Source organism: Quercus robur, chromosome 8, assembly GCF_932294415.1.
Source record: "Quercus robur chromosome 8, dhQueRobu3.1, whole genome shotgun sequence".
NCBI lineage: Eukaryota > Viridiplantae > Streptophyta > Magnoliopsida > Fagales > Fagaceae > Quercus > Quercus robur.
In genome coordinates this window covers 46,522,684-46,533,760 of record NC_065541.1, presented here as the reverse complement: position 1 = coordinate 46,533,760, position 11,077 = coordinate 46,522,684, and the positions used below count along the sequence as shown (strand labels likewise).

Genomic DNA, 11,077 nt, shown 5'->3' with positions numbered 1-11,077 from the left:
GTTATCAAAAAAAAATCTGGTTGTCAAAACAAAGCCTAATTTTCAATTTGGGCCAATTCGGTTGGGCCCAAATCAAAGCGAAATGTGACCACACTCCACAACTTTCAGACCGGCGAGTATTATATCGCGCGCAACGAACGCTACTTTACGTGGCCACATGCCAAGTGGTCACCGCCATTCGGTTTAAGACATTCCCGAAAATACCCCCGCCGCCCTTCGTAAAAGTTTTAAAACCCCAACTCAACTCAACCCGTGTCTTTTTGTAATACTAATAGATTAGAACAGTACATTTTATCCGTAAAGGCTTAAACCCTGCCTGGAACTGGAGGTTGAGACCGATAAATATAGAAAGAGTTTAAAAAGAGTTTTGAATTTTGTGAGAGGAGAAGATGAAGATAAAGATACAGTGCAACGCCTGCGAGACAGCGGAAGCCACCGTGGTCTGCTGCGCCGACGAGGCGGCGCTCTGCTGCTCGTGCGACCACAAGATTCACACCGCCAACAAACTGGCCAGCAAGCACCAGCGTGTCCCTCTCTCCTCCTCCACCACGCCCAACTGCGATATCTGCCAGGTAAATTTCCAAGCTCTCTTTCGTAATTTCAGTTTCTCGCTTTCATTTCTCTGTAATTAATTTTAATTAAGTTTCATGCTGTGAAGGCATAGTAGTAATTTAAATTGGCGATTTGGTTTTGGATGATTGGTGGAAGTGGAACTGAATGCTTTCTCTCGCACGGGTTAATATAATAATAAAGTTCACTGAGAGTTATGTTTAATTCTACCAATTGTCCCTGCCCAAATGGGAGCTATAGTAATGGATTTCCTTATCTAGACAAGTTGAGTTCCAAAACAAGCACCTAGACTTAGAGGGTCTTTAAGCACTACAACATTACCTATCCTCATGTTTCACTTGAGTTAGAGCTTACTGGTATATTGAGTATAGCTAGAATTTGGGTGGGGTACGTGGTATCTGGCCTTTCAGAACTGCTATAGATCTTAATAGAATATCTGTAATTTGTGTATCAAAAAACGATAATCTTTGAAACACAAATGATGTGGAGCGAGACTGACTGTACAAGTTGCATTCTTTTTCATTTGGCTTTGGCAGGTCACTGGGGCGGTTCTCACTATCCCAGGAACATAATATATTTTGTATTAATTTATTTATGAAATAAATACAATTTTTCAATGACTTTTTATCACTAATCTTTTCTCATCGTCCAAATTTTGTTAGAATAAAAACATGTTTGCCCTTAACTAAATTTATCATCTTCTTCTTTGACTTTGAAAAATTGTGAATATTCTTAAACCATGAACTCAAAGTAAAGTGGAACACAAATACTGGTTTCCTGTACCAAGGATGGCATCGATAGACAATTCATGCAATAATTGTGTTCTTTTCAATTCAGTAGGTGGTAAGAAATTCATTGACATGGTTTCCTACATTTGATATCTAATTAATTGATTTGAGTTATGAAACAAAAATCTAAAAATGCAAGTGTTCAAAGTCGTTGAAAAAGTAAAAAGTAGCAGGTTGTTTAGCCAAAGTAGCAAGTGTTCAAAGTCGTTGAAAAAGTAAAAGGTAGCAGGTTTTCCTCTCATTTTCTTTTTCCTTAACCAAATTTATCATCTTCTTCTTTGACTTTGAAAAATGTATAGTGAATATTCTTAAACCATGAACTCAAAGTGGAACACAAATACTGGTTTCCTGTACCAAGGATGGCATCGATAAACAATTCATGCAATAATTGTGTTCTTTTCATTTCAGTAGGTGGTAAGAAATTCATTGACATGGCTTCCTACATTTGATATCTAATTAATTGATTTGAGTTATGAAGCAAAAATCTAAAATGCAAGTGTTCAAAGTCGTTGAAAAAGTAAAAAGTAGCAGGTTGTCTAGACAAAACTCTGTGCACTTGTTCTGGCTAAACCGAAATAGCCACTTTGTAAAATCTGTACGAAAGGAAGCCCGTATGTCCCCTTTTAAGATTTTCTTGGACTTTATAAGTCCAGGTGCTTTAATTCTCTCTATCTAATGATTAATGCTGTAAGTTTTCGGGCCTGATATGTGCTTATCAGTAAAATGTTGCTGTGATTCAAAAGTTCAATTATTCGTTATGGTGTCGCTCTAAGCAGTTCAAACATAAGATTTTCTTGAATTAGTTTATGTTTTTAAATACTTAATTGTGATTTAAGCATTTTCTATATACTGTGTAGGAAACTGTTGGCTATTTCTTCTGTCTAGAAGATCGAGCTTTACTCTGTAGGAAATGTGATGTTGCAATACACACAGCAAACTCCTACGTGTCTAGTCACCAAAGGTTTCTGTTAACTGGGGTGAAAGTGGGGCTTGAAGCAACAGAACCTTGTGCGTCTTCTACCAAGGAGAAGTTGAGTTCTGTAGGAAAAGTTTCTGAAGCAATGCCATCCCAGCCAATGTCCAAAAGGGGTGGAATGGCTTCGTTCACTGGTGAAAGTAAAGAACTTATGCCCAGACAATTAAGTGGAAATCGGACCCTTCCAACAATCAAGGCACCATTAGCTGGAGGAGGTACCATTCCTGGGGGTGTCCCAGAGTGGTGCTTAGATGAATATCTTGGATTGACAGGTTTTAGTCAGAATTATGGGGCTATGGACTGCGTGTAATCCAGGGTAACTCTAGACATTTTGGAGCCACGAAAAATGGATTGCGTGTAATCTAGGACGGCCTAGACATTTTGAAACCTAAGACGAAAACTGAAATGGGGCATTTTTTATACGTATTAATTAAATTAATATTTATTTAATATTTTTATATTATAATATATTTCATTTAAAATCTATTTTTGGTGAATTTCTTGCTCATTTGTGATATTTTCATCTAAATTTTATGTTATATTTTGTTTATTACTAATAACAAATTTATCAATTGATCATTTTTGAGACTCAATTAGTTTTTTTTTTCTTTTTTTAAGTTTTTCATATCTAGATGCATATTTACCACCGCACACCCTTGGTGCAATGGTCACTCTACAAGTATAAGTGCTTGTAAAGTGTAGGGGGTAAGGGACGGGGTTCAAGTCTCCAGGAGGAAGTTTCACACACATATACACTTAGATTAGGCTAGAGTAGAATTCTATCTTGTATCCAAAAAAATATATATATCCAGATGCATATTTTCTAGTAGACATTTATAATCAAACAATATATTTATAAAGACTAAAATAAAAAATAACTTTCAAGTATAGAGCAAATGAGAAATAGAACTTGATTTATATAAAAAGTATTGTTGTAGTTTCACTGAATAATAATAAGTTTTTAGCAATCTCAACCTGCATAAATAAAGATTTATTCATTATATTACCAATAACTAAAATATATATATATATATATATATAAACACAAGATTAAAATTAAAGAAAAATAAATAAATACAGCCATAACAAAAGTACGAGCCCAGCCCAACCAAGAAGATGCCAAGATGGCCACACAAGCCTTATTAATAAGACCCACCCACAAAAAACACAAAACAAATCCTATTACACCTATAACCAAAAAAAAAAAAAAAAACCTTGAAAGCCCAAACGTCCAGCCATAACTCAATATAAACAGGCAAGTCTTAACAAATAAAAAGTAGAGAAAGCCAACCTTATACCTCAAAAGTCAAAACTCATCCATCTACAAAATCAAAACGTAATAGCAAAAAAAAAAAAAAAAAAAAAAAAAAGGCAGTTAGCAGTCCTCACTCCTCAATTAGTTCAAAGTTTTCCGATAAGATGTGATTGGATGATTTAGATCGGAGGAAGCTCGAGCCAGGCAGCCAACAACAATGGAGAGAAAGAATGAGAGAAGCGGAGAACAAGAGTTGAGAGAAAGAAGCTGAGCAAGAATGAGAAAGAGAAACGGTAAAAAATTTAGGGATTTGATGTTTTTTATTTGTGATTGTTTTGTGGTTAATTTCTTAGACCAGATTTGTAGTTTATCTTGTTGAATTTTAGTTTGTCTAGAGGATAATGGTGTTATTTTTAGGACAATTGATTTTGTTTAGACCAAAAAAAAAAATTGTGCTACCATTGTTTAACCAAATATAATAGAAATTTTGTTTTTTTGGTCAAAAGGATGTGTTGGATTTTTTTTTAGATTTATCTGAAACTTTTTTTTTTTTTTTTTTTTCCTTCTATCCCTTCTTTTCTAAAATTTTGGGGCCCCCTTCATTTGAGGGCCTTGGGCAATTGCCTAATTGACCTAGTGGAAGGGCCAGCCCTGGTGTCATCTACAAGATGTTTCCTTCTTCTATTGCAATTTTATCATGCTCAAACCTTGAAGTGCTTTAGCCCTTGTTTGGCAACCAAAAACAGTTATTTACTTCTTTTATTGGTTAGTGTGAACTAAAGACTGAAATATGAGATTTTTGTAACCATGGCTAATAGAGAGCTCTCACAATATATTTATTGATTATCATATAGCAATGGATCTGCATTGCATGCATGGGGCTTTCCTTCTGAAGGATCAGATCGCCCACAATCTCCTGAAGCAATAAAATAATGATAAATTCATTACGTATGGAATATGTCCTTGAAAGGAAAAAAAAAATGTTATTATTTTTGCAAGATTAGAAGGAGTTTTCTTTTTTCTTTTTGATGAAGAAGAGGATTTTTCTTAGTTTTCTTTAAGTGCAATGGTAGATTATATCTTCCAAATTGTCAACTATTAGATATCTTTGTTCAGTTTGTAGATTTGGAAGGACCTAAAACATTGTTAGCTTCTAACAGATTTATGGCAGATACTGTGCGTAATTATGTCTCACCTTTAGCAGGAGCAATAGAATTTCAACTGCTCTGAAATTCTGCTAAACAATAAAAAAGGTTCTATGAAAGAGTGCTTGGACTACGTACCGATGTCTCATGGGCACTGGGCAGTGCCATGGCCCCTTCTTCACCCGCAGCCTAGAGTCTACACTGGTCAAGAAACATGGGAAAAGCCCCTAACACTTGTACAGTTGTGCCAGATATAGACAGATCTCACAGGGAAAGACTTTATTGGCACCATTTGAATGCCATCTACTTATCACAGGGAAGGCATTAGAAATCCAAAAGCTGCTTATGGGGAAAAGATAGAGGAGAAAATGTTGTAATTTCATGTAGTGTGCTTTGGCTTTTGTGTTCACCTAGTTATACATGTTGGTTTTGGGTTCTTTCCTTAACGTAGATTTGGTTTATCTCTATTTTGTAAGCAAAAAGACCTCAACAAAGTCACTCAAGAAATTTTCCCTTTTAAACATATTTTTCTTTATATGTGTGATTTTCTCCATGAAAGGCAACCATATTATCTACTTGCTGAAACCTGAAAAGCAACAAACAAATTCATAAAATGAAATTTGTAAACCATAAAACCAACTTTGTTAGCTTAGAACTTGTATCAAAGTCTAGAAATCCAAGAATAAATCAGCTATCGAAATTTCCTTCTACAAGTCAAATAGTGAAGAGTTTTCAAAAAGATAAAGGCCTACTCAGATCCACTCTTATAATTGAATTAATGAAGGCTTGTGACTCAATTGAGTGGAAATTCGTGATCTCTTGTTTGCTTGCTATTGGAGCCCCCCAAAGTTTGTGCATTGTATCAAAGCGTTTATAACTTTTTCAAGTATTCAATAGATTAGTCTGTTTGGGATCTGTTTATTTTGCTGATACTGAAATTTTTTTGTTAAAAGTACTGTAGATAAAAGTAAAAGTTAGCTGAAATAATACAGTGAGACTCATTAATATACCAAAAAGTGCAGTGGGGCCTATGAATAGTAGCAAAAATAAGCCGAATGGTAAAATATGTTGGCAAAAATAATTTTTTCCAAACACACTTTATTGGATGTTTAGTGGGCTACTTTAGGGGTGGTAGTAAAGGTCTCAGGCAAGGGGTTCTATTATCCTCTTACCTCTTTGTTCTAGCAAAGAAGGATTTTTCGAAGTTTCTAAAAAAAGAGTTAAACAGTTTAGAAACTTTTAAGCACCGAGTGTGCTCCATTGTATCTTACGCATCTATGTTTTGTTGAAGACCTAATAGTTTTCTTGGGAGCTGGTCCCAATCTGTAAGAGTGTTACATGAATTGAAGCTCTAAATTGCTTTACAGGACTTTCAGGTTTGAGAGCCAATTATGCTAAGATTGAAATTTTTATTGCTTCTGTCTCATCTTCCTTAAGCAATAGATACTGAATTTGCTAGAGTTTATAGGGGGGAAATTCCTTGTAACTTGTAAGGTATCTTGAAGTGCCGCTTCAAAAGGATTGTAAGCCTCTCATTGATAAAATTACGGTCAGAACCAATTTGTGGTCTTCCAAAATGCTATCCTAAGCAGGCAGACTTCAGCTGACCAAGTGTGCATTTGAGAAGCGCATTTGCGCTTCCCAAACGCATGTTTTGCGTTTTCAGTTTTTTTTTTTTTTTTTTTTTTCACGTGTTCCAGGCCAATATTTTTACTGTTCATTCACTGTTGTAGCTACTGTTCATAAACAGTAGCCGCAATATTTGACTTTTTTCCGTAAACAGTGCATGGTGTGTACTGTTCACGAACCCACAAATTTTATTTTTCAGCAATTTTTTCATTAAAAATGAGTCTCACGGTACTATTCACACATTTAAAAATTATTTTATTATAGTGTTTTTCAGTTTTCAGTTTTCAGCTGTATCCAAACGAACCCTTATCTGTATTGTTTAGCCTTCAAGTATACTGGACAAGGTTGTTCATCTTGCCAAAGATGGTCATAAAAGTTGTGAAGCAGAAATTAAGTAGCTCATTGTGGAATGGCTCTAGTTCATCAGCAACTAGAGCAAAGGTCAATTAGGATTTGGTTTGCAAACCAAAGTCTGTAGGAGGCTTAAGGCTTGAGGAGTGGAACACGGCTGTAATTATTTGAGATTTGTTTTCTCAGCTAGATTCTATCTGGGTGGCTTGGGTTACAGGTACATGTAAATCTTCTCAAGGGTAAGAGTTTCTAGGTGGTGAAGACCCCTCAAGAACGCACCTAGTCATGGAGAAAGATTCTAAGTTTTAGAAATATCACTAGGCATCCCAGCAAATTTGAAGTTGGCTAAGGTGAGAATATATCTCTATGGCATGATTGGTGGTAATTCTAATGGCATTCTCTACTTGAAATATGATTGTAGATTAATGTATGATGCAGCTAGCTCTGTTGATGAGTATTATGAATAATGGTACTGAACATGGAAGCATGCTTAATTTAAGGAATTGATTGTTGGAAAATATGGCTAAATAAACAAGTTTTGATTCAACAATACAAACCCTAAAAAATTAGTAATGACAAAAATAAATAGATAGAGTTAGAAAGATCTCACAAACTATAGAATCACGCAAATGCGTTGTCTTTAAAGGTTGATTCGTGCCACTTATAGTAGAACTCGGTGTGAATGGCTTTCTTGGCCAAACAACCTCCCAAGATTAGACTATAGTAATTTCTTCAAATTGATCACACACTCAAGCAAGAAGAACTAGGAACAACCTTACTCTTGCCTTTCCTTTCCTTAAAAAAACTGAAGCTGAAACTGTGCAGCAAAATAGAGCAAAAACAGAGGATATGTGGCTGGAGAAGAGGAAGAAAATATGATATATGAATAGTGTGAGTTGTAGGGTTTATAAGCTAATGAAGTGAGGGCTGATGGGTTGAACCACCGGACACTGTGCAAGCCAACGAGCAGCACATTAAATGCCCCAACGGGCTGCTTATTTAATGCCCAACGGGCAGAACTAAGATGGGCTGAAAGCAAAAGATAAGGAAATGGAATGAGGCCCAAGAGAGACAAGCTTAAGTCCAATCCAAGCCCAACTCCAACCTTTAGCCCATTGTCTTTCAAGCTATCACTTAAGAGGTGTAAAGGTTTATAAACATATATGCAAACTCATCTCTAACCAATGTGGGACACAAGCATAGTTTAAGAGTTTGAAACACACATACTCCAACACTGATTACCATCCAAAGTTGATTGTCTTTGGTGGAACTATGAGTTGAGGACAAACCAGTATGTGTTCCACGCAAGACCGTACAATTGTCATGTGTCAGTGCTTGGAATGATCTAAGAAATCAGGTTTCCTGAGGTAAAATGGTAAATTGCTATGGTTCCCTCAAGCAATCCATAAACATGTTTTTATTATGTGGCTTGTAATGCATAAGAGATTGGTGACCTAGTATGTTTGTGCAGTGTGAAATCAACATTGATTCTCAGTGCGTTTTGTGCAAAACAAGAGTAAAAAGATGGGAGCAACTCTTCTTTGAATGTATTTTCTCTCAAAGAATCTGGAAAACTGTCAAGTTTGTATGTTATCATAAATCCTAAAAAAAATGTTAAAGATACTCCAAATTTTACAACATGACTTTAACAAACTAACATGGCAATTAATGTGATTGGTGAATCTCAAAAACATAATAAAAGAAGGGTCATGCTAACGAGTGCCCATTTTAGGAAAGTTTTGACATCACTTTTATGGAAAATGAAAAAAGCTGTCAAAACATTAATTGTTTTTTTCTTTTCCCATAAAAGCTTTCTCTATCTAGATTCTTAACCAATACCCTAAGAGTACTCGTTAGCATTTTTCATAAAAGAATATCAAATTTTTTTTTTTTTTTTAATTGGTGACTTGTAAAAGCTAAGTAGAAAAATTTGTAGTAACCCTTGCATTACTCAAATCCTAAAGTCAAATGGAATGATATAGTGGCATGGGGTGAAGGAAAAAGTTTGAGGGCTGTTATATGCAAACTAGCTATATGGGTTATTGTTTACCATGTTTGGAGACAAAAAAATGCTATTGTTCATCAAAACAACAATGGAAGTGTGATTGTACCATCCCAGACATGGTTGTTTGGGAATACACCACCAACAAGTGGGCTAAGGTGGAGAAATGGGAGTCACCACTTGTTTAGGTCTAGGAATCAAACTAACCTCTATGTAGAGGTCTACACTCAAAACCTTGAGTCCGACGAGTTTGGAAAGGTATTAAGCACCCAAGCTTGTCAGGCCAAGTGGGCTAGTCTCTATCTTTGTATTTGTAGCCACATTTTAATAAGGGCCCCTCCAAGGAACCTTCCTGGTCATACAACAATTATGTCAATCAAGAGGGCACATAAGGAAACCACATCAAGCAAATAAGGTGACATATTAACAAATTAAATTTAAATTATAAATCAAGTTTAACCAAATCTGATTATGCACATAGGGAACCCACATCAAACAAAGAAGGAAACATATAGAAAAACCTTATGTGAAAGTTTTCTATGTTTTCATGTGTTTGATAGTATCAAAATAAAATGGGTCATAGGAAAATTATCTCTTTGTATGGAAAACAACTCTATCTTACACTAAGTTAAGTAAGAAAAATCAAAATATACTTAAAGATTGCTACTAAACGTAGAAAAATAAGATAGTTTTCTATAAAATGTTTTTTTTTTTTTTCAAAAAATGATTCATTTTTTAGAAAATGTCAATACCGTAACGAATAGAGCTTAAAATTCAAATTGAAAAAAAAAAAATCAAGTCTAACCAAGTTAAGATATTAGCAAAACTTAGGTGGTGTTTAGTACATACACTTAAAAACTGAAAATATGTGTGAAAATACGTATGAATGAAAAAACATGTAAAAATACGTATAATATTGTTTAAAAACTGAAAATATGTGATTGAGTGGTATACCAAACGGATCTTAAATAAAATTACTTAATAGGAATTGTGCATATTGTTGATGACACTTTTTTTCCACATCTATGGGCCATAACGTTAGTTGCTAATCTTTCACAGCCCAAATGTGACAAACCCAACAAATAAACTTCACTTCTTCAGGCTCAAAAAGTTGTAGAAGTCACCATCCAAAAAAAAAAAAAAAAAAAAAAGTTGTAGAAGTCTATTTCCGAAGGTTGACCTGAAACCAGGCCATCGAAGGAACCCATCACCATAGGATGCTTATTTTCATGATCCAACAAATTTAGCAAGTTTTGGAGAATTTAGTGTGTATTTGGCATTGGTTTAAAAAATTAATTTTTTTTACTATTTAGATTATTTTTGTGACTATTCATGAATTTCATTACATTTTTTAGTATTATTTATGGGTCTCATGCTATTTCAGCTAAAAGTTTATTTATAGTACTTTCAGCTAAAAGTTTATCCACAGTACTTTCAACTAAAAGTTTTCAGTTTCAGCTAAAAAAATTGTTCCAAAACAAATACTTAAGAGTTTGTTTGGGATCTGCTTATTTTGTTGAAGCTGAAAATTTTTTGCTGAAAGTACTGTAGATAAAAGTAAAAGTTAACATAAATAGTACAGAGAGACCTATAAATAGTACCAAAATTGTAGTGAGACTTATGAATAGTAACAAAAATAAGCTGAATAGTAAAATAAGTTGGTAAAAATAATTTTTGCCAAACACGCACTTAATATAAACTATACAGCGTTAAGTCAACAAAATTACTTGATACAGTAAATTTGGGGGAATGTAGGGAGTAGTGTTATTGTAGGCTATGTATAGTTTGGAGCAATGTTATTTTTATTATATCATGGTTATTCGATAAATTAAATATATGTGGTAAATTTATGTGGCACTAAATGAAAAATATGGATGGAGGGTCTACTATTGCAAAAGAAATAGAACCTCAATGGGTAAAATCAAAATTCTGAAATTTCAGAGTATAAATTTCAAACACCCTCAAGTTTTAAGGGTGTAATTTGTAATTAACCAAAAATATAATAAAACTTCATCTCTTTTTGTTAAATCTTATGCATGAACTATGACATTTAGTTTTCTACGTGAAATTAATCTTAATTTGGTTAGTAATAATTCATTGAGTTAAATGTTAAATCCATTTTAATTCAAGTAGATCGAAACTGTTGGGTGATTTTGTTAAGTTACTGTGAGGACACTTCCCCAATTAATCGGTATTTGTCCACTTTGGGGAGCCAGTCCCTCACGGTTTTGTCACGAAGGGGTGGGAGCTAAGGATTTTTGCCATGAAGTGATTGACACCTAGGCTCACTCCAGTCTCACATCGCCTAAGTAATCCTCCCACTCAATTACTTCATGGCAAAAATCCTTAGCTCCCACCCCT

At 34.6% G+C, this 11,077-nt stretch overlaps 1 protein-coding gene across 1 annotated transcript; it reads left to right on the top strand.

Moving 5' to 3' along the window:
• Positions 1-262: 262 nt before the first annotated feature.
• On the top strand, positions 263-2,784 carry LOC126696611 (B-box zinc finger protein 22-like). The gene is made up of 2 exons (XM_050393311.1): positions 263-572; positions 2,216-2,784. Exons 1-2 carry the CDS (start codon positions 390-392, stop codon positions 2,642-2,644), a joined length of 612 nt encoding a protein of 203 aa, XP_050249268.1. The 5' UTR covers positions 263-389; the 3' UTR covers positions 2,645-2,784.
• The last annotated feature ends 8,293 nt before the right edge of the window (positions 2,785-11,077 follow it).